The 24,535-nt window shown below is 47.7% G+C and overlaps 1 protein-coding gene and 1 pseudogene across 1 annotated transcript; both read right to left on the bottom strand.

Moving 5' to 3' along the window:
• Positions 1-711: 711 nt before the first annotated feature.
• On the bottom strand, positions 712-2,409 carry LOC123100231 (monooxygenase 2-like; annotated as a pseudogene).
• Positions 2,410-6,620: 4,211 nt separating this feature from the next.
• LOC123100230 (monooxygenase 2) lies at positions 6,621-8,717 on the bottom strand. The gene is made up of 4 exons (XM_044522187.1): positions 8,415-8,717; positions 8,120-8,266; positions 7,967-8,035; positions 6,621-7,881 (listed from the first exon to the last, which is right to left on the bottom strand). Exons 1-4 carry the CDS (start codon positions 8,597-8,599, stop codon positions 6,945-6,947), a joined length of 1,338 nt encoding a protein of 445 aa, XP_044378122.1. The 5' UTR covers positions 8,600-8,717; the 3' UTR covers positions 6,621-6,944.
• Positions 8,718-24,535: the final 15,818 nt, after the last annotated feature.

Here is a 24,535-nt window from a genome sequence, read left to right as displayed (position 1 = left end):
GCGCTGCTGCTACGATCTTCCTCATCCCGACTTGCGGCGTGCACCGCAGGTCGGGACAGTAGGCCTCCGAAACCGCACCTCTTTGAGTCCTGTACGGGAGAAGGGTGATAAGGTTTTTGGGGAGCGCTCTGCGCGACTACTGACTTCTTCGTCACGGACACCCCGGACTCCGACGACTACTTCCCCGACGTCGACAACCTCCTCCACGACATGGCTACCGAGGACACCGACCCCAAGTCCAGTGCTACTGTTGCAGCTGCTGTCCCGTACGTGTTCTTGTTTTTCCTGTTAGAGGTTCTGCCACAGTTCCTTGTTCTAGTCCTTGCCCTACACATGATAGGTTGTACTTCATATATGCTACTTGGTCTACTGTCTACTCTAGAGATGTTCGGTTCTAGTTTATATTTGCAGATGTTATCTACCTTCTCTTTGTCAGATCGCATGACTTGCTTGATCTCTACTACTTTAGTCATGCTTTATCTAGTATTTCCGTTAATAAAATCATATGGTAAATTGCTCATATTTCCAACATTTATTCCCCACAAGTTGACTAGGGATCATAATAGAGTTGCCGACCGTATGGCAAATTATAGTCATATTAAGTGTACCACGACTGTGTGCATGCATCTGGGACCGCTATGTATCAAGGATCTTCTGTCTTTCGAGTGTAACTCTCTCAATTTGAAATAAAACTTTTTTCCCCACGTAAAAAAATGTATATTCAATAGTGGCCTTGTATAAGTAAATGGAGGGAGTACATTAAGCGGCAGGTTGACAAACAGCAGCTCCAACTCTCTCGAGAGACCTCACAGTTCACAGTGTGCCGCAGTCGTAGTCCGGCATGATCAGCAGCCCCTTGGCGAGCATCCCGAACAGCAGCCTGTCCCGCGCAAACCTCACCACGGCGTGATCGCTCTGCTGCACCAGCCCCACCATATAAGACGCGGCGATCACCTGCGCGCTCCTCCACCGCCGGATCCCGGCGTACCGGCGCAGAGCCGCCTCGACCGACTCCCGTTCCTTTCCGACGATGGCGTCGCCGAGGCACCGCGCGAGGACGACAGCGTCTTCTAGCGCGACGCAGGCGCCCTGTGCCAGGTCCGGCGTCGTCGGGTGAAGCGCGTCGCCGGCGACGCACACGTTTCCCTTGCAGATGCTCGCGAACAGGAGCGACAGCGGCGGGCGGTACCGCAGGGGCGCCACGAGGACGTCGTTCATCTCGCTCCTCTCAACCGCTCCCAGCACGTCGGCGGGGGCCTTGATGCTTCTGAGCTTGGCCAGCACGAACTGCTTCATCTCCGCCGGGTTCTGCTCGGCGTCATCCTTACCGTCCGGAGTAGGAGAAGGAGACCATGTGAAGAACCAGTAGACGTCGGTGCGGTTGCAGGGGACCAAGCCCGCGCGGAAGCCCTGGCCGCCGAACTGCAGCATCTTGGGCTCGAAGCCATGGCCGTCGGGGCCCTGCGCCCCGAGTCCCGCGGCTTGGCGAGCCCCAGCCATTTCGCCACCACCGAGTTGATCCCGTCACAGCCGATCAGCACCTTTGCTCTGAGAGTTGAGCCGTCGGCGAGATGGAGGATCTTGGCATCGTCGCAGTCGTCGATGGAGACGATCTTGGAGGAGTAGCGGATGGTGCCTCTGGGCAGTTCTTCCTCGAGTGCCTGGAGCAGCACGTTACGCTGCACGCACCGGGCTTCATGGGGTCCCCTGCATCGTCAAGGATTACTTCACGAAGAACAGAGTAGCTCGAACCAAGTCTGCAATTCAGATTAGAGATTATGGAATCGTGTCTCACCATTTTCCTTGCACCCGGAGATCTACCTCTCGGGCTACTTGCCCTGTTGTCGAAGACATGACACACGCCCTACCAATAAGGAATGAAAACATCTACATAATTAATTAAATCCAACGACTGAAAATTGACGGGAAACGAGTGATGAGAACCATGCGCACCCCTGGATCTGCAGGTGTTTACTCCTAATGGTGTCGCCTACTCCAAGGGCATCAAGCGCGCGGAAGGCGTTCGTCCATGCCGCGATCGCGAACCCGGAAGTCCGGAGCACCGGCGAGGACTCCAGCACCACGCACCGAACGCCCTTCCTGCGGTTCATCCCCGTCTGAGCACATCAGGAAAGGATGCAGAGTTGCAGACATATGTATGTACAGGCTGGAGGACGAGGCTCTGCTTTACCTGTGGAGCCCCAGGGCGACGGCGAGGCCGGCCACGCCGGCGCCGGCGATGACGATGTCCTCGGCGGCGTCCTGCTGATCCACCATGTTTACCATGGCTTATGGAGTGATGGGACTGGCTGACTGACGGACTGACTATGGAGTGATGAGATGGCAGTGGGAAGGCGTTGACCGTTGAGCAAATCGAGGATGCCTGGTAGAGTGTGTGTGTGTGTGTGTATATAAATAAATATGCCTGCGGCCTTAGCAAGAGGGAGCGTCGATGAGATGAGATCAGAGAAAGGGTTTCCTTTGCTTGAAGAAAAAGAAGCAGAGGAGAATGGCGTCACTGCTGATGATGCAGAGCCAAGGAGGGAGCTTCGTGCCGACCCGCATCCAAGCAAGTAAACAAAGAAAATGGCCCATGCCTCGAAACTGAGTGAACATGATCAAGTGTTTGTGTCTGACTGCCCGAGGTGAGCTGATCAATTTCTTTTTCCACTGCCGGCCATAGATACGGGGAGAGGCTAAGCTAAACTTGATAAGTTACAGATTACGGCCCACTTGGTTGGCGAAATTGAGGAATAGGTGTAGTGGGATCGCTGGCTCCCGAGCTCTTAGAGTACTTTAATTTAAGGGATAATTAATTTGGTGCCCTTAGTTGTGTCCCACTCGGCAGGTTTACCCCTAGTTTCCGAAAACGCTTGTTCCTGCCCAAACCACTTTGCCCCTCTTATGGTTTTGCCTTTTGACCGTTTGACCATCACTTTAAAAACTTTGTAAAAAATTCATACTAACTCAGAAAAATCCAAATAAGATATCAAAATGTTCAGAAAAGCATCACCTATATGTGCATGTCATTTGCGTTCATGAAAAAAGTGTTGGCTAGTCCCCATCTAAGTTTTAGCTCATATGATCTTAGCATGAACAATAAAATCTAAAAAAATCTAAAAAATCTAAAAAAAATTGGTGGCAAACTTTCACCAATGTTTTGAGTGCTTGCCAAGTTTCATAAGGGAATGGCATTCGTGGAAGTCGTGGTAAAAAAATGAAATTTTGGACCATTGATTTTTGTTTTTTTGCCATGACTTCCACGAATGTCATTCCCATATGAAACTTGGCAAGCACTCAAAACATTGGTCAAAGTTTGCCACCAAATTATTTTTAGAATTTTTTAGATTTTACTGTTCATGCTAAGATCATATGAGCTAAAACTAAGATGGGGACTGGCCAACACTTTTTTCATGAATGTAAATGACATGCACATATAGGTGATGCTTTTCTGAACATTTTGATATCTTATTTGAATTTTTCTGACTTAGTATGAATTTTTTATGAAGTTTTTAAAGTGATGGTCAAATAGTCAAAGGGCAAAAGCATAAGAGGAGCAAAGTGGTTTGGGCAAGAACAAGTGTTTTTGGAAACTAGGGATAAACCTGCCGAGTGTGACCCAACTAGGGGCATAAAATCAATTATCCCTTAATTTAATTAAAGCCATTAAAGTAAGTTTGTAGAGTGAACTGAGCGTAACTCAGATGGTTAGGTTTATTGTGGGCTAATTTATTTGACGTTTGTGGTGACTTTGTTAATGTCAAGATGTTGTGCCGGCTTAGTATCTCGGAGATGCTCATACGGATAGGATGTGCGTGTGAGCGTCCATAGGGGTGTCTAGATCGTAGTCGACTGGAACTTAACCAGATCTTAGTCAAGTGATATAGTATATACAACGAAAATGAAAAAATGAAAAAAAATATTGTACGAATCTCCATGCAAGATCAATGGAATATAATATTGACTAAGACATAACGAAGTCTAAGTCGACTGAGACTTAGCAGAACTGATAAAAATAAGTCTTAGATAAATGTAGAGTATAAACTAGAAGGGCGATCCATGCATTTGAGTGGCTAGATTTGTTGTGTGGTATACATTTGTGTTCTTTTTCTACTAAAACAACAGTTTTAACATACTGGTGTGTTGTTATGGCATTTCAGATTATAAAAAACTATTAGCTAGATACATGATATGGAGACTTTGTATTATTTCCTGCAGCAGTTATTTGTCTTTGGTAGAATATTCTTCAATCTAATTTATCTCCACATGCTAGAGTTTCGTATGACTTTAGCATCTTCCTTTTTTTTTTACTTTTCGTAAAAAAACAGAAAGTAACTCACGTGCAGAAACAGTATTGGGCCAGCCCAGTAGCACAGGGCCGTAGGTGGAGATGTATTATGACTCGCACCAGGCGAGAAATAGCATTTGCGGAGGAGTTGCAGAGAACTCGGGGAACGCCACAAATGAGTGTGAACATATATTCCATCCAGATATAAGATAAGAAGGAAACGACAACACTTGATACAAATAGTCTCAACTTAGCCAGGGAACGACAACGCTAGGTACAAATAGTCTCAACTTAGCTAAGTGCAGATACCTTGGAATCTCATTCACTCGGATATTGAGAAATGTCTGCACCCTAGTGGGTAACAAAATATTTTAGCCTTCTCCGGCAAAAAAAAAGTTGGTGGCTGGCGGCTGGCTCGCAAACAAAATTGTGATGGACACGCGGCATTTAATCGCCCAAATTTACACGCGTAACACCAAGCAACCAGCTGGGGGTTGCAAAACCGAAGAAATCGGACTGAATTAACATGCGCGGTGAAAACAACATGCATAGCAGTTGCTGTTCCTTGGGCTCTATATAAAGGGGGTTGATCAACGCATACTTGCACAGAGACGTACAGGTTGAAGGCAACTGACAAACATGGCTAACGGGAAGCTGCTGGCCGTGCTTGCTCTCTTGCAGGTCCTGTCGCTTCTCCTCCACGTCCATGGCGTCTCCGGGGCCATCAGCCTCACGCACAAGCATGCAAAGCGGCCCGGCGCCGGCGGGAGCGGCGGTAAATGCCACATCAGCGGCTTCCTCCACGGTAAGGCGGGGAAGTGCAACCCGGAGCACGGCTCCGACTGCTGCGCCTCCGGCCACCGCTACCCGCAGTTCAAGTGCTCGCCCCCGGTGTCGGCGGAGACGCCGGCGATCCTGACGCTGAACAGCTTCGCCGCCGGAGGAGACGGGGGAGGCAAGTCCTTCTGCGACAACAAGTTCCACCCGGACAGCGCGCGGGTGGTGGCGTTGTCCTCGGGGTGGCTGCGCCTGGACGGCACGCGCAGGTGCAACAAGATGATCCGCATCAACGGGAACGGACGGTCGGTGCTGGCCAAGGTGGTGGACGAGTGCGACTCGGTGAACGGATGCGACGCGGAGCACAACTTCGAGCCCCCGTGCCCGAACAACGCCGTGGACGGCTCGCCGGCGGTGTGGAAGGCGCTGGGGCTCAAGGAGTCGATCGGGGAATTCAAGGTCACCTGGTCTGACGTCTGAGCTTAGGCCAGGGAGGGGAGACCTGTGTGCACCTCACTCACCAGATGCAGCGTATGGTGTGTGAGATGCTACCTACTCTTGGCGGTGGATCCAGTCGCTGCTAATCTAACTAAATAAGCCGCCGTTTACGTACTTGATGTTTTCTCAGGTTTATGTATTTTGTCATTGTTTCGATGCTAGTATTACTGGCTAAACACCATGTGTTGTTGCGGAGCGACAAAAGAAATTATGGTTATGTAACTGATGTGGTTCACGTGTTAATCACTCTGACGTCTATTCTACTCCCTCTGTCTCAAAATATAAGAACGTTTTTCATACTAGTGTAGTATGAAAAACGTTTTTATATTTTGGGACGGAGGGAGCACCAAATACCACCTTGTTCTCCCGATGAGTTAAAAAAAAACAACCTTGTTCTTGCTCTTGTCACCATGCATCTCCTTTCCTCAATGACAAGTTCACAACCCATATGACAAGGAGGCTGGGATGTCAATGATACGGAAAAGCGGTGGTAAGGGCTTATGTGAATGTGGTGTCTAAGTTTTCCTTTTGACCATAGGAGGAAAAATATAGGATGATGAGATATCGAGAAACCTCAAGCAACCGGTCTTCATGTCAGTTCGCATTCTAGGCATGGAACACATATCTAGTGATACGGGAGCTTCCATGCTCCCATGCTTCAGGAGCTCCTTCCTTCACTGTAGGATCATTGATCCAATTGCTATGGAGAAAGCTCGCGCAAAATTGTTAACAAAAACTTGTGAACCCCTTGATTATGCGCAACTCCCAAGTCTCTGATGATGGCTATTGGGTCCACGATCCAACTGTTGGGAACCTCCTGGAGCATGGGAGCATGGTGGGTGCCGCACACCCACTGCCACCCTAGATCATGCCTTCCCCGTTACCATCACCTCAACATTTGTCAACAACATCAACCCACACACCCTCCCTCTGTCGATGGGAGTCAACATTGTCAGCCATCCTTGACAGGGGAGGGGGGAGAGGTGTTGCAAAGGAGAAAGGACCTGAATGTGAAGAACAAGAAGAAACGGTGGGGGTGAAAAAAAAGACATTTGTCTATTTTTTAACACGGGAAGGGTCCAGAAGGACCCAATACTTCATTGAGTCAAAGCGGTGGGAAGTACAATTTACATGTCTGATTTCAAAGAAATATATAATTACTAACTAGTCCATGAATCTTGTGAAATGGACACTAAACAGATAAACTAGATCACGGTTGGGTCCGAAGGTACTCCGAGACGAAACCAATCTTGTTGTGCCCCCACAACTATACACCATGGACTCCACCTTGAAGCCGTATTCGTACACCGGATACAGTAGAACCGTATTCAGACCTCTTTACAAATGGCTTCTGCCAGAACGAGACCCCTCGCACTGGCAGTCAAAGCGTGCCACAGTCGTAGTCCGGCATCATGAGGAGCCCCTTGGCGAGCACCCCTGACAGCACCCTGTCCCGCGCGAATCTCACCACGGCGTGCTCGCTCTGCTGCACACGCCCCACCATGTAGGACGCCGCGATCACCTGCGCGCTCCTCCACCGCCGGATCCCGGCGTACCGGCGCAGAGCCTCCTCGACCGTCTCAGTGCCGTCGCCGTCGCCGGCCATGGCGTCGCCGAGGCACCGCGCGAGGACGACGGCGTCCTCCAGCGCGATGCACGCGCCCTGCGCCAGGTCCGGCGTCGTGGGGTGGAGCGCGTCGCCGGCGACGCACACGTTCCCCTTGCTGATGCTCCCGAAGAGGAGCGACAGCGGCGGGCGGTACCGCAGCGGCGCCACGAGCACGTCGTTCATCTCGCTCCTCTCGACCGCTTCCAGCACCTCGGCGGGGGCCTTGATGCTCCTCAGCTTGGCCAGCACGAATTGCTTCATCTCCGCCGGGCTCGGGTCGACGTCCTCCGTGCCGTCCGGACAGGAAGGCGACCACGTCAGGAACCAGTACACGTCCGTGTCGCCGCAGGGCACCAGGCCGGCACGGAAGCCGTTGCCGCTGAACTGCATGAACTTGGGCTGGAAGCCGTGGCCGTCGGGGTACTTGGCGTGCCCCCGCGTGGCCCTGCGCCCTGAGTCGAGCGGCTTGGCGAGCCCCAGCCATTTCGCCACCACCGAGTTGATCCCGTCGCAGCCGATCAGCACCTTTGCTCGGAGCGTCGAGCCGTCGGCGAGATGCAGGATCTTGGCATCGCCGCCGCCTTCTTTTTCTTTGTCGTCGTCGATGGAGACGATCCTGGAGGAGTAGCGGATGGTGCCTGCCGGAAGCTCTTCCTCCAGCGCCTGGAGGAGCACGTTACGCTGCACGCACCGGGCTTCGTGGGGTCCCCTGCATCAATCAAGGAGCAAACGGATGAACAGAGCAACTTCAGAGCAAGTTCGTGTCTGCTGGAGATGGCGGATGGATATCTCACAGTTTGCCTTGCACTCGGAGATCCAGCTCTCGCACCACTTCCCCGGTAGTCGGAGACATGACGCGCACCCTATCGATTCGGGAGGAGAAAAATGATCGTGATAAGCTTCAGAAACAAGATGGAGATCGAGATCGAGCTGTACTGTATACGTACCCCTGAACCTGCAGGTGGTGGCTCCTCATCTTGTCGCCGACGCCGAGGGCGTCAAGCGCGCGGAAGGCGTTGGTCCATGTCATGAACGCGAAGCCGGACGTCCGGAGCGCCGGCGACGACTCCAGCACCATGCTCCGCACGCCCTTCCTGCATACATCCAGTGATCATCGTCAAGTTAAGCCTGTGTGCCACACACAACACAAATGAAGAAGCTGGCTAGCGTTCACCAAGAATTCAGAGAGCATGTGAGTCGTCTCTGCCTCTATGGAGATGTGACTGGTGTGCCGGCGTGTACCTGTGGAGTCCCAGGGCGACACCGACACCGGCGAGGCCGGCGCCGACAATGACCACGTCCTCGGCGGCGTCCTGCTGCGGTTGCATGTTTGCTTGCACTGGCTCCGAAGACGACTGATCTATTCGGTTTGTTGTGTGTGCTCGCGGGTTACTTTGAGTTGGTTTCAACTCATCTATACGTACCATTCAGCAAGTCAATGCTATACGTACTTATATGCCTCTGCCGCCAAGGAGGTTTGGCTCCAAGAAAACTGAAGCAGCGGAGAAGGAGGCGGCTCTGGCGTCACTGCTGATGGGATGATGCCGCGCGGCTGCCTTGCTGGTTGGCCTTGTACAACAATGGTCAACTTGGGCACTTGGCAACTTGCATCTCTCCTTTTTGAGTATCATACTAGTGGCTTTTTCTTTGGAGTAGTTCTTTATCCGAGGGTCTTGGGAGCAAGGTAGAATACAAAAACGGTTGATGGGCACATGCACATATGTTTGGCCATTGCTGAGTTTTCGGTCCTCGAGAGTGGGTGACACTTTGTTTTCGGTTCTCTTTTACGTACAAGTACACACGCATCAAGCCCAAAAAGCGATTCAGAGCCCATCCTTCCGGTCCCGCGGTAGCCTTTTTCTTGAAAAAAGTCGAAAAGTTTATTTTATACCTCCATTTTTTATAAATATACGTACACATATACCATAATTGGGTAGCATGTGTGTACGCATTTACATCAATACATATTTTTATATGCGGTGTACACCCAAAAAAAATATGTTGATCAAAACGAACTTGCTTTTGTTGTTGTTTTGCCAGAAATTTATCTTTTTTCTGTAGGCTAGAAATTAGTGTGTTATTTAATGAGTTTTCTTATATAGATATAAACAAGAAATTTATCTGTATACGTTAAAAAAATTAAGGAAGTTTTAAATATCATTTTCATATATTTTAAGAAATCAGGCTCTTTATAGCCTAGGTTCCAAATTGCCTTACTCGATCAAATTTTCTTTTTAAATAAAAGTGCATCACGGGTTTCTTTGTATTGTAAATTTTTCGGTAACATTGAAGAATTTCATTCTTTGGTTTGTCTGCAAAAGTTCATTTTGGTCGTACGACCGGGTTATATAATTTTTTTCCGATAAAGGGTGGATTTTATTGATTCATAACGTCGCATCAAGAAAATACAATCATCATGAACACACCCGGGCTCTGCACAACTAAGATGCACACAGCCAACACCAACGCGCACACACAAAGGAAAAAAGAAAAAGTGACCTCTGAAAGTCTTGTTGAAGCGAACTCAGGCATGCAGCTGCAACCATCAACATCAACCACCACCGATGACAATACCCAAACTGTGAGAAAAGTGCTTCAACAACGATGCCTCCAAAAAGGGAACAACACGTGAGTGCTGCCATCGCCTGATCCACCCACAGAGGCTGGATCTTGGGTTTTCACCCCGAAGAATAAGTCCGAGCAAAGTCCATACAATGCCTCCAACGAGGGTATGATGTAGAAACCACCATTCTTAGGTCCAACTAATGTAGGTCAAACCTAGAGTTTTCACTCCGGAGCTCGAGACCATGTGCTCAAAAGCACCATCAATCTTCAGTCACCCTGTATTGTCGCCCTCACTTTCAATGAAGAAGTCACCACTGCAAGCCATGTCGTCACACCTCAACAACCATACATGTTCATATCCCTAACGTGGAGACCACCACGCAAACAGGACATACCATATATATGTAGAGCAGATCAGAGCAACACCGCTAATATCAACAAGGTTATCAACGCCGCCAAGAACCCACTGAAGGGACCATCCAGCAGCCTCAAGTCTTCAACAATGGTTGAACATAGACCGCAGACATAAAGTCGTCGGAGCCGCCAAGAACACATACAGGGCCATCCGCCAGCCACGTCCCGTCTTCACCAAAGTCCACCGGCGACGGTTCTGGACACAACATTGAACATTTCAGTAGTGGAACTAGCAGGGAAGCCTCGGGCCTGATCACCTGTCGTCCGCCACCATATGTGACACTCACGTCATCTAACCGTCGCACGACTTATGTCCACTGTCATCACACGCAGAGCCAAAAGCATACATGGGCCATACTCGCGCAAATCTACCACCATCGCATACCTTGTGTCCGCCGCACATGTGTCACACTCGTCGCCGCAGTAGGCCAAGCATCACCACGAACCGAATCTGATGAGCCGCCGCTGCCTTTGACCGGCCACAAACATCACGTTCGCCTTGGGTCGAAGCTGCACTGTGGGGGCACCACGAGAACAGTGGGCAGGCCACAGATCGACCAGGCAGAGGCGCAGAGCATCCCGAGGACAACATCCGTGATCCGTCCCGCCGTGCGAGCCGCTCCTGGCGATCTGTACGGGCTGAAGCAGCAGCGCGGGGCCTCATCTCAGCGAGGCTGTAACCACCTCCAGCAGATCGTGAGCAGCAGCACTGACATCCGCACGGCAGTGCGTCCAATCTGGCCGACCATACGGAGGGAACTAGATGTGGAATAGACGGGAGGAGTGGGCAGGCGTCACAGGTAGGCCCGCCGCCACCGGCAAGCCGGCCGGGGAGGCCACCACCGGCGGCGGCGAGGAGGGATGAAGAACGTGGGGTCGAGGTAGGTGCGATGGGATCCGGCTTGCCTGCTCCCTCTCCATGCTCCCATCCGTGCTCCCACTTCATCCTACGACTGTTCTTTTTTCTTCTTCTTTTCTAATCTAATCATCTCCCCCCTGATTTTCAGGAGGTGGGGCCGGGCCTTATTTTCTTCCAATCAAATCAAGCCACATATGCGGGAGCACAGATGGGAGCATGGGAAGGGAGCAGACAAGTCTCGTCCGTGCGATGGGGGTGCCTCCGGACTCGCCCGAGCGGTTTTATTAAACTATTATGGAATGTTATTTATGTTTCTCGATTTCAATAGAAATCTGAACTCTGAGCATATGGTAAAATAGCATGTTGTTTTCCTTTGAAAACTCCAACTCAATAGAACCCTCTCTTGCTAGAATTATCTCAACTAAGGAATTGTAGAAAGGTAGACATCATAAATCTTATCCTTCTTTTTAGGGTAGTATAAGGGCATCTCCAACGCTGACCCGCAAATTTGCTTTGGTATCCGTCCACGGACATGGGGGACCAGTCCGTGGACACAGATGCGGAAGCCGGCCATCAATTGTTATTGTGTATATGTCCGCCGGTAAAGGGCAATTTGAAATTCAAATCTTGTCTGATCCATAGTGCACGCCGGATCACACCAGTGCCTAATCTATTGCCCGATCACAACCAAAAAGAGGCAAATATGCTGAAGTTTTTTACATGTCCAATCCTGATCACAAAAGAATTTCAATCCGGTAGTCCGTGCAGGAAATTGAGATTTTCTGCCTTGCCAGACCGGCAATTTGGCCCTCCTCCACGCTCAAGGTGTCTTCGCCGCCGCGTATGCAGCCTTCGCGTCTGCATCCTTCTCCTCGTCCTCCACCTCCAACTCATCTTTCTGCCGATGCAATATCTTGTAGCGGACGGCTTGCATGATTACTCTTGTGTCGGCATCCAAACACTAGATGTTCAAGGACAACATCTTGGCGTCCTCCACATCGGCTGCGATCTTCACCTTTTTTCCCTCCTGCTCCGCCTTCTTCTCCTCGAGCATGGCCTTCTTCTCTTCGGTCAAGGCCCTCTTCTCTTCGAGCACTAGCTTCTACTCGTCCGCCTCCGTCAATAGTTTGAACCTCTCCGCCTTTTTTCCTCCTTGATGTCCGAGCGCTTGACGTCACTACAAAAAAAATACACTTCCGTGATGATACATGTTTGTCATAGTAGGTCACGTTTTTGTCATGCATGTACATCCATGACGATTTTATGACAGAATCAAGATAGTCATACCTGTGCTGTCGTAGAAGTGTTCCATGACATTAACAAAAATATCATCATGAAAGTGTCCACTTCCATGACGATAAATCGCGCGTCATAGAAGTGCTTTCGTCAAGGGTGACCAACACGTGGCATCCACCGTAACGGCTCGCCGTTACGCTATGGGGTCCGGTTTTGGATCCAATAACCCGTTAACAGCCCTGACCAATGGGGATTTTCCACGTGTAAAATCATCATTGGCTGGAGGAAACACGTGTCGGCTCACCGTTGGGACAGATGTCATCCACTCATTGGACCGAAGGCGCCTATGATAGATCGACACGTGGCACGGCCCAACAGAGGCCCATTCCTGTGAAAAGGCCGGCCCGTTTGACTTGGTCAAAAGGTGGCTGGCCGGCCCACGGAAAGCCTGTTAACGGCCTGTTCACATATAGCCTATTTACAACCCGCTAACCCAGGGCCCGTTACGACCTATCCGAATTAGGCCCAGTAGCGTCATCTGGGCCGTCCAATATGATTCCAGCCCGTTTTAACTTCCGGCCCATGTATAGCCCATATGAGGCCCTTTATAACTCTTGGCCCATTAACGGCCCGTGGTGAAACTGGCCCGTAATGAATAGTGTATCACTTTATACCCATTAATGGCCCATTATTCCATTGGGCCGTTTCCAGCCCATGTTATCTTTCGGCCTTCTCAGGGCCCATTTATTCTTGGGCTCATTTCCAGCATTCGTTTACTTACGGCCCGTTACTGTCATTTTCTGCTTGTGGGCCAAATTCAGCCCGTGGTTACAGTCGCCCCGTTAATACGTTGGGCCGTTTTCATAGCGTCATCAAATACGACCGATTAACAACGACCCGTTATGGTCGGCCCATGAACGGACGATTCCAACTCTAGCCCGTTTATGGCCCTAATGCGGTCTGTTATTGGCCCATGTTTGGCCAATCGATCATACGGCCCGTAGAAGGCCCATTGATGATACGGCCCGTAGAAGGCCCATTATGTCTACGGCCCGTAGAAGGCCCATTGTTTCTACGCCCCGTAGAAGGCCCATTGTTTCTTCGGCCCGTAGGAGGCCCATGGTAACTACAGTAAATATGCAGCCCATGGTTATTGTGGCCTAGTTTTAAAAAATAGGTTATTGCTGCCACTAGCAAACCGCGGAAAAAGAACTGCACTGACTACAAGCAAACAAATAAACAAGACAATAAGGAAATAAATAAGCAAGCAACTTACGCTAGGCTATCACGGCTATTGCACATATTACATCCACTGGGCATCAAAGTTCGCCACCAGTGCAAATATAGGGAACAAAGCAGCATATCATATACACTGGTTGTCAAAGTTGGCGACCAGTGCAAATAAACGCCGTAACAAAACAAGTCCAGAACTGAAACCACTTCAGAAGAGCTCAAGAAACAATATCCTGGGTACCCATAATGCTGGCAAGATGCTTAGCAAGCTTATTAACTTTCTCTTGTTTGGCGCTTAAATCCTCCAGCACTTGCTGTTGCACCAGAAAGTATTCATCTGAATTCTGCAGGGACTTCCTTAGTCCTTCGGCTTCCTGTCGCATAACATCTGATCGATGTCTTTCAACTTGAAGTTGAGACTCAAGAAGCCGAACTGATTCAGGTAGCGAGTTCGAAGAGCTGGTGCCAGCAGTAGAGCCAGTAACTCGAACACTACATCAAGACAGGACTTTGGGGTTGTCTCAGTGTCTTCAATATAGTTTTTATCAGCTTTCTTGGAGACCAACAGGGATGTCTCACTATCTTGAACCTTATCTGCATTACTTCCTTTACCATTGCATAACGGGGTACTCTTCTCCAATATTTTATCCGCGTTCTAAAAGAGAAACAAACAAACACATCACAGGTTTACAATGTAGTATATGAAACTCATTTTGGTAAACCAGTTCAGTAGTAAGGTGGACAGGATAACAGCATGAAACAAACATATATCTATGTAGTATGGTCACTGTATGGTCTATATCATTCTAGTTTATGTTGCCAAATCAAGATAGATACAGTTCGAATCATATCTATTTAAGACAAAGCAGCATAGACAGAATATAAGTGTGGGAAACTACACAGCAATAACAACACTTGTAATGTGCATGGCATGAGAACATAACTGTTTATTCAATTGAAACTGAAATCAACATAGAGCAAGTTACAACAGCAAACACGTTAAAGAAACAGGTTTAAAACATACCTGTTGCGCCATTGGAGTTTCAATTGCATCCTTCAAATTTGAAATTAGTTGGTATGAGTAAATACAGTGATGCAAGAGCAAAGTAGTATGAACCATAGCTACGGAACCTGACCTGAGAACAATTCTTCTTCTGCTTTAAGCATTGACTTGGGGTTCGGAGTGGTGGTCCTCGTGCTTTGGGCACTGCAGTTGCCTTACTAACTGCTCGTGTTTGGGTGCTCTGTGGTGGAGACGGTGCTGTGTCAACTGGAACTGGGTTACTATCTGCTGGGGTTGGGGTTAGAAGGGGTGTAGCTGGTTCTCTGTCCAACTGGGTAGGGGTACAATCTGCGTGAGTCTGGGTTATGTGTGGTGGGGCTGGTTCTTGGGCAAGTACAACCGTGGTTCTATCTGCATCGACAGGTAGCACGATCTTTTCTGAAGACCGTGTTTTTACTCCCACAGATACTGCCATCACCCCCTCCAATTGAAATGGCTGATAAACAAGAAAAGTAATTGAATGTACAGACATTGTAAGATAGACAGGTGCAATGGATAGTAGGGAAGAAAACAGGGCATGAAATAATTCACATTTATGTTGTCTAACCAAACAGAATAGCAGGACATAATTTCACATATATGATGGCTAATTAAACAGGATAGCATGACACAATTTCACATGTATGATGGCTAACTAAACAGGATAGAATGACATACTTCAAAATATGATGACTATGTAAACAGGATGACATGATATAACTATACGATGTGTCTATTAAAGTGGTTGGCATGCCATAAATCACAAACATGCCGTCGATGGAAACATGATGGCATGATATAATTCACGGATAGAATGACATAATTCAAAATATGATGACTATGTAAACAGGATGAGATGATATAACTATATTATGTCTTTAGAAAATGGGTTGGCATGCCATAATTCAGATACATGCTGTCTATGTAAACATCATGGCATGATATAATTCAAATATATGATTTATATACTAAGCAAGTGAGCAGAGGGCAATCGCATATATGATGTGTCAACTAAGGAGATGGCATTCAATATTGTGTATATGATGTAAAAACTAAGCATTGCAATACAACATATGCATGATATGAGTAATATAACCCTGCCAAGTTTGAGCATACACCTCAGGGGGATAATAGGACTGGTCATCTGCCTCTGAATCCTCCTCTGAAGAGCTATCTGTAACCAGCAAGATATCTGCTTCAGCAGGTAGCATTGTCTGCTCTGAAGACCTTGTTTTCACTCCAGATTTCTCCATCACCAATTCAAATGGCTGATGCACAGGAAGAGCAGTTGAATATACAAACATTGTCGACAAATGCAACGAGAAATACAAAAAAGGACGGCATGATATAATTCACATATATGACGCTTGGCTAAACAGCATGGCATTGCATAATTCACATATATAATGCCTTGCAACAAGATAGCATTGCATAATTCACATATATAATGTCTTGCAACAAGATGGCATTGCATAATTCACATATATGGTAATTAGACACTAAACAGGTGGCATTCACACAAAGCATGTCTAAACTAAGCAAATGACATAGCAATGCAAGATACCATACGCACGATATGAGCAACATAACCCTGCCAAGTTAGAGCATGCACCTCGGGGGGGGGGGAATAGGACTGGTCATCTGTCTCTGAATCCTCCTCTGAGGAGCTATCCGTAACCAGCAAGACATGCGCTTCGTCAGATAGCATTGTCTGCTCTGAAGACCTTGTTTCCACTCCAGATTTTTCCATGACCGTGCCGAATGGCTGTTGCACAGGAAGAGTAATTGGATGTACTAAAATTGTTGAAAAATTTAACACGTAATAAAAAATGATGGCATGATATAATTCACATATAAGATGACTGGCTAACCAGGGTGGCATTGCAAAATTCACATATATGATGCCTGGCTAAACAAGATGGCATTGCATGATTCACATATACGATAAAGAAACTAAACAGATGGCATTGACACGAAGCATGTCTAAACTAAGCAGATGACATATTTGATGTATACAGTAAGCAATGCAAGGCATCATATGCATGATATTACCAACATCAGCATGCCAAGTTAGAGCAAAGACCTCAGGGGGTAAATAGGAGTGGTCTTCTCCTTCTGAATCCCCCTCAGAACAGTTATCTTCCTCTTGATTACGATCCGAAATGGGTGGAGGGGGGCTGCCTTTGCGCCCACCATGGAGCGACGTCTGCATGAAATTTTATTGCCACGCAAGGCTCGTCTCTTTTGCTCTACATGTTCAGTTCCATTGTGTACAATAACTGACATGCATAGGAATAAAACATAGTGAGATTATGTAAGGAGTGCATGCACAAATCCAGAGTGATGGTAGCAAACTGTGGATAGACCCAAAACCAATGATAGCAGGCAGATAATAGCTTTAGTTAAAAAATACAGATAATGGCTCCTTTAATGTTTGTTTGCACCCAACATGAAACTCATAGTAGACACCCGAGATTAACCAGATAGTAGACAGATAGTACTGATTGCTGCCCCAATATGTACCCCACAACCATTTAAAAACTCAAGTTTCAGCATTAGTTTGGACCTGACTCGGAGTCTAATAGGTGAACACGACGATAAAGTAGCATGTCATCATATTAAGCGATGCATAACGTAAGCAGACACGGAAGAGTGCGACCTCTCTTGCGGACCCGTGTAGTCCTCAAGGTCATCTGCTCAGTTGATGATGGTAATGCAGTTGTCGTGGCTGCCGGCGGCGGGGAAGAAGATCTGAGGCGGCGAAAGACAGTCTGGAGAGCGGATCCCTGCTGTGGTGAACCCTTCCGTCGTTGGAGCAGCTGAGCTGGGGTGGAACACAGCGCAGCAGGAGCAGGACAAACCACACAAGGTTTTCTTTGACACATATCTGTAACAGAAGTAATTGTGTAAGGGCTTGTTTGAATTTGAGGATTCTAACAATGCAGGGATAGGAAATAGACAGGAATAGGATAGGAATGCACGTGCAAAACAGAGAATTTAAAAACACAGGATTTCTGCCAATCTGGGTGTTTGATTCACAAGAATTGGAAGATCACAGGATGCAAAGAAGCATGGTGAGATTAAGTCAAACCACAAGAAAATGTACGGTTATAATGCTATTATGCTACTATCTCTTAGTCTTGTGCTTCATGAATAGGAATTTGAAAAGGAGGACAAGTGGAAATTAAAATTCCTACGGTTTTTCTTTCAAGGAGACACTAAAGGAACAAATCCTACAGTTTTCCTTTGCTCCATTCCTTTGAACCAAATGCATGAATAGTAGTACCATAGGAAACTTTCCAATTCCTATGTTTTTCCTTCACTTTTCCTTTCAAGCACTGGCGATTCTAGTAGGCAGGCTTGAGCAAGGAAAAGCCTACACTCAAAAAATGTTTTTGTGCTACTTCTACTACTTTGGACCCAGGCCACTGCCCTACTAGCTCAACTCCCAGGCCCATCGACAAATGCACAGCTCAAACGCGCAGAGATAAATAATGATGGCGTTCAAGAGAGTCCATCACGGATAGCTAAGTTGCCTGGTACCTCACTGCTTGTCATATAGTAGGAGAAAATAATCGTATTTCACGTTACTACGTGTGCTCAGTGGACAATATATATAACATGTAGAGTAAAAAAGAGATGCAACAAGTGTACAACCTCTTCGGCGAAGCCATGTCGATCTCAGCGTGATTGGGTTGGTCGGTGAGGATGATCCGGCTGACTTGGCTGTCGGAGGAGGGGAAGAAGATCTTAGGCATCTGAGATGGAGCCCGGGGTACTGCTCCGCTGTGATGGAGGGTTTCGTCGTTGGAGCAGCTCCGGTGAGTTGTACGACGCCGAGGCTGAAGCAGGACAGGAGAGACAACCTTAACCTGAGTGGAATTCTAATAGCATCTCCAATAGATGACGTAAAGTACATAACCACAAAGTGCTAGATGTAAAATACATCAGCCGCTCATCTCTGAAATTAACTGTCGAAACTGAACTTAACTATCAAAACTGAATTTTGCTGTCAAAACTGAATTTTACTGTCGAAACTGAACGCACTAGTAGCAGAAAAGCAGTAGCAGCAGCAGCAGCGCGTGCGAGAGCCGGGGCAGCTGGTTGCACGTCAGTCGACTGAATTTTTCATCTCTGGTCAGTCGATTTTCCAGCCGTTGGATACGAAATCAAGGGCCTGCAGTTCATCTTCAACCTCCACCCCCATGAGCCGCCAGCCACCACCGACCAAACCGCCGTCCCCCGCCACCCGCGGACGGTGGTGCGCCACCCGCCCGCCCCGAAACCACTCCCCACCACCGGTCCGCCGCTGCCCCGGCCATCCCTCTAGGCCCTCTCGTGCCGAGCTTTTTCTTCGGCGATCCCCACGCCACCGCCCCACCACCGCCGGCGACCACCGCCCCCACCCTGAACCCTTAGATAGTGGGGTACCTCTCCGGCGAGCCCCCTCCCCGCTGTGGCTGGTTCTTCCTTAACTCCGGCGAGCCCCCCACCCCCTAAAAATTGACTGAACTAAAAGTCGATTCAGTCGACTGAAGTGTAGCTAAATCAGAGCAGCATCGCAAGCAAGAGCAAGAGCGAGAGCAGCATCGCGAGCAATGGCAAGAGCAGACCAAGTAGGGGACCGAGAGCAAGAGCAGAGCAGCAGCGCTAGCGGGACCTAAAGCAGCAGCAGCTCCTACTGGTGGACGTCGCCGCCGAGGGAGCGACGTCGTGGAGGAAGTGGCCGGTGACACCGCCATGGATGGAGCCGCGCCGTGTCGGCACGGGACCGAGTGCCAGCAGCACCGTGAGATCGAATCAAGAAGAAAATGCGGCGATTAGTGTACAACCTCTTTGGTGGCGCCGATTAGGCCTCAGCTTCATCCGAGGAAACGGTGATGATGATGCTCTTCCGGTGGTGCAGGTGAAGACGACGGTGTGGGAATGGAGGTGGCGCGAAAGATGAGGGGAACGTCGGGGCAGCTCCTTGGAGGTGGAGGACGGGGTGGCTGAACCGACGGGACGACGAGATCGACGACGGATCCTCATCTGGTACGGTGGATGCGGGACGTCGAGGTATTGTTGTGGACGACGCCGTCGTGGAAGAGGCTCTGGCTGGGTGGCGGACGGAGGAGGGTGTGGGGCTTCGCGGGTTTTCGCGGCCTCGGTGTACAAATGGGTGGGCGGATGGGATGGGAGTGGGGAACCGTGGCTTAGGGACGCGCTTGTCCGAAATGTGGGGTAAGTTACGAAAGTACCCCCACCGATTTGAGCTAGGCGGTTCTTTTGGTTCAGGGTATCACAGGCATTTCGCGTGTTGGGATTTCACAGGAGGTGGGAGTTTTCGCGCATGTTGTAATTTTGGAATAGCAAGGCGCGGGTTGAGATGGAGGGAGTTGTCGGAGCACAGCGAGACAAAGATATATCTTAAATATTTCAGGGTAACAAGGCGCGGGTTGAAGAGGCGGGAGTTTCGCAGCACGATAGACAGAGACGCTAGCTTGAAATTTCGGCATAACAAGGCGCGGCTTGAAATTTCGGGAGAACAAGCTTAACGTGTACCAAAAAAAGACAATTCGCACCTCATCACTAGAGAGAGCCATGTCCCGTTTTACTATATTACTAGAAATGCATTCAAATACAACAAAAAAAATAAAAAAATCGGGACAACAAACATAACGTGTACAGTACCAAAACAATTTGCACTTCCCTCAACAATAAAAAAAATGTGTGTTGTCTAGCATATGGACTAAATTTGAGTACATTTTCCCTGTTTGAATGGGATTGTACTCGGGTTAGTTATACAACCATCTAAATATTATCTTCACAACACATGACATGAATATAGGAGAAGTAAATTCCTATATAAATACGAACTACATGTACATACGATCTCAAATTCAAATATATGTATCCATTTTATGTTGAATTCAAATCATAGTACATGTATGCTCTAGCTAGATGTTCGGAATCTAAACCATGTATGATATACTACGTACAATGTGTTTAACACGCACAACACACACACAAACACCATTTAGACTAGTAAGGTACACGTGCATTGCACGCATGAGATTTGGCAACCAAATTATGAATAAATACCACATTATAGCATGTAAGCTTTGAGTCATATATGCATGATGTAGATGTTCGTTTAATTCTTATAGTTCATTTCATTCAAAATCATCTAGTTTTTATAAGAAAGCTAATCTATTTTAAGATTCATGGAATTGTGCGTTGTAAGGCATAAAGTAAAAACAAATAATGGCAAATCATGTAGAAAAACATTTGGGCAATTCTGATACGGAAGATTCTAGAACAAAGAAGAAGTGCTTGTGTTTTGAGGTTTGTGCATTATGCTTAAGTTCAACCATGGAGTCTTCTAGATTGTACATGTGGCAAAATCTGGTGGAATCTAGATGATATCCAACGGCCAGTAGTGCTCAAATTTGCCATCTCTGCACCATCGGATTGGCCTCATCCAACGACCATCTTTCAAAGTTAAAGTTATCCGCACACTATATAAAAATATAAAATATAATATATATAGGGGTATAGATATAGATATGTGATGCGAAAGCCACCCATCATCTCCAATTAGAATAGTGTGTCCATGCACGGATGCAATGTGGCCAAACGATGTCTGCCATCGGTATCTCAAATTCAAATCAGTCTGACCTTGTTCAATGTGTATACAGTACAACATGCTCGTTTCCAAACCACACCGCGCATATCTCAGTTATATTCATGCATGCATGGGTTTCAAACATCATGATCTCTTATTCAAATATTTGAATTCAACTTTACATTGATTATGACCTCACCTAGTCTTTTACACCCACACAGTCGTCTTCTCTTTATAATTGTACCACTAACTTTCTCTCGTGCATGCATGCACACACACTACCAGTCAGCATTATCCATCGCACACATGCAATCTTTTTCTTCAGGTCGGTCTCCCATGCATGCACACACACACACACCTCCCCCTCTCCATCATATCGGGCATTCTTTATCTCTCACGTGCATGCGCAACGATCGATGTTCCTCTACGTGTGTGTATATATAGCTAGGTCTTTCACAGTTTTCCACACAAACCGATCAATCTATATATCTAGTGAGGTCTCACCCTCTTTCCCACGTCCACATCGATCAATCTATACCTCTCTATATAGGATTACATAGCTAATACACCCACATTAATTATATATCCAACGTCCCCCTCTCATCATCCATGCCTTCCGCTTCATCTCTCAGACGCGCGCACAGTGGCGAAGACAGGGGCAGCAAGGGCCCTGCCCCCCCTAACATCACTATATATCGAGGCTAATATGAATGTGATCATTAGACAATTGCTGGTAAAATGGTTTAAGTTGATGAATTGGCCCTCCTCGTAAAGGATTAGCAATGCTTGGCCCCCTAGCTCATTTATTTTTCATGGCTCCGCCACTGCGCGCAACAGCGCACGTTCTCGCCCCCTCTCTTTAAATATCGATCTCGCACTTGTGCACTCCTTCATAGTCTCCCTCCACTTGGCCCCTCGCACCATCTTCTAGCCCCCACCGGATTTTGCCACATGTACAATCTAGCAGACTCCATGGTTGAACTTAAGCATAATGCACAAACCTCAAAACACAAGTGCTTCTCCTTTGTTCTAGAATCTTCCGTATCATAACTGCCCAAACTTTTTTTCTAGTTGAATTGCCATTATTTGTTTTTACTTTATGCTTTACAACGCACAATTCCATGAATCATAAAATAGATTAAGGGCTTCTTTGATTCAAAGCATTCTCAAAGGAATTTTGGAGGATTCAATCTTTAGGAATTTTTCCTATCTTGGTTGTTTGATTCGTAGGATTGTAAACCATAGGAATTTTTCCATAGGATTCATTTGCACTAGATTTCATAGGAAACATCCCATCCACTCAAACCTCTTTGAAAGAATCCTGCGTTTTTTCTATGCACAATCAAACACTCGTACAATCCTGTAGGATTCAAGACGACATTCCACTCTAACCCCATGTTTTTCCTATTCCCGCATTTTGGAAATCCTACAAATCAAAGAGGCACTAGCTTTTTTATAAAAACTAATTGATTTTGAATGAGATGAACTATAAGAATTAAACGAAGGTCTACATCAGGCATATATGACTCAGAGCTTACATGCTATAGTGTGGTATTTATTCATAATTTGGTTGCCAAATCTGATGCGTGCAATGCACGTGTACCTTACTAGTACTTCGAGTATGTGCAAAACACGTAAATTAGAATTCCAATGGCACGCTACACAGTGTCTCTCTTACAGTTCATGAAGCCACGTGGCACATGTGGAGGCGTTGTCGCGACCTCCTTGTGTGGATTGATCACAGTGACGTGCTGCTGGTTCCAGAAGAATGTACTCGTCCTCTCTGAGCCACACTGGCGGTACATGCACGAAGCGAAGATGTGCACGCACGCCACGCACGCACTCATTCCCTCGCACGCACACGCGGGTACACGGGGGACGCATTTTTGTACGAAGATCCACCCCATGTGATAATTTGACGCGTGTAAAGTCCTTCACTTCATTGATGGTCAATTAATACAGCGCATGCAAATTGAGTGGACGTGAGGGAGGAAGAAAGACATTACTACTCCACTGCGTGCATGCGAGTAGTTAAATCATGGGTTGCTACTTCCATTGGTCTCCTTCGTATTTTGTGCCAATTTTTGACCATATTTTAAGTAACATAATATTTATGCATGTCATAAAAAGTGGCACAAAAAAGGGGGCCAATAAACCAGGACGCAGGCAGCATGATCAATTTTTGCCAGGGCTACTGTTGGTGGCCTTTGTATTTAAATATGGATGGAGTGGAGTAGTACTATCTTTATCTTAGCCTCGTAGGGCTCTCCCAGCGCCTAGGCTCGCCTCCCCGCCTCGCCCACCGGATCCCGCCATGGATAATCCCTTAGATCCCAGGATCCCGCAGGCTGCCCTCTCGCTGCGGCCCGCAGCACTGCCGCCTTTGAGCGAAACCCAGATGTGTTTTAGAGGGGATCCATTGCTCTGGAATCACATATTGGTGGCGCCGGAGGACATGCCAGGGCTGCGTTTCAGGTGGTGGGTAGCAAGGGCAAATCGGGTCGAGGAAGCGTCGCATCGATTGGAGAGAAGTTCCAAGGAGTTGCGCCTGGCGCAACACAAGGCGGAGGCGCAAGTCGATCTCAGGGGAGAGATGCTGAGGGATGTCAGCATCTGGCAGCGTCACGTTGATTTCGAGCTAGGGCTAATGGCAGAGATCATATTCACGGAGTTGAATGCGGAGGAAAGAACGCGCATGCCTGCGCAATGGCATGAGCAGCCAGTGCAACTATTCAAATGGCTGGTAGGAGAAGCCAAATCCCGGGACCAATTGCGGCGGCGCTTGTGGGCATGCATCGTAGGTGAGGTGAGCTGCCCTCCTTCCCCGCCAGCGATGCAGTGACCTAGCCAGTTGCTGCTGCTGTGAACTTGCAACGCCATGTCGGTTTGCAACCTTGACAATCACTCCATCTATATGTATTGTATTCCTGTGAAAATACTTGGTCGTTTGGAAAAAGATGGTAATTGATTTATCACTAGTTTTAGAATGCTTGGTCGTGACAATCAACCGAAGCCACAACCAGAAGTCTCCATCACGTAATACTTTACGGTCGGTCGCACCAACAGACGGTCAGTTGGACCTGCGTCTCACCGAAGGGACACGCATCGGCTTGGTCTGACATGTATGACCAGTTACATCACTGACCTGTGCGACCGCATTTGAGCAGTGTAGTACTCCCTCTATCTCAGTTTACAAGTCTTGCACGTATACCTAGGTCGTTAATTTGACCAACTTAATAAGAGGCATAGATTACGAAAAATATATCATTACAAACTTCAAATATTCTATTTTTAATGATATATTTTTATGTTAAACAATTTATTTTATATAAGTTACATTGACGACCTAGATACACGTGCAAGCCTTGTAAACTGAGATGGAGGGAGTACTTGAAATTTATGTTCCA

This window comes from Triticum aestivum, chromosome 4D (assembly GCF_018294505.1).
Source record: "Triticum aestivum cultivar Chinese Spring chromosome 4D, IWGSC CS RefSeq v2.1, whole genome shotgun sequence".
Lineage (NCBI taxonomy): Eukaryota > Viridiplantae > Streptophyta > Magnoliopsida > Poales > Poaceae > Triticum > Triticum aestivum.
The sequence above is the reverse complement of the archived record's forward strand: the minus strand, read 5'-3'. Positions and strand labels throughout refer to the sequence as shown.

What these genes read in the sequence shown, in the direction of transcription:
- LOC123100230 (XM_044522187.1), bottom strand. Translation starts at nt 8,599, where the DNA reads ATGGTACGTATAGATGAGTTGAAACCAACTCAAAGTAACCCGCGAGCA. An exon ending in GTCGCCCTGGGACTCCACAG is followed by an intron (nt 8,267 to 8,414) that starts GTACACGCCGGC and finishes GGATGTATGCAG; the next exon opens with GAAGGGCGTGCGGAGCATGG. An exon ending in CTCCGAGTGCAAGGCAAACT is followed by an intron (nt 7,882 to 7,966) that starts GTGAGATATCCA and finishes TGATTGATGCAG; the next exon opens with GGGACCCCACGAAGCCCGGT.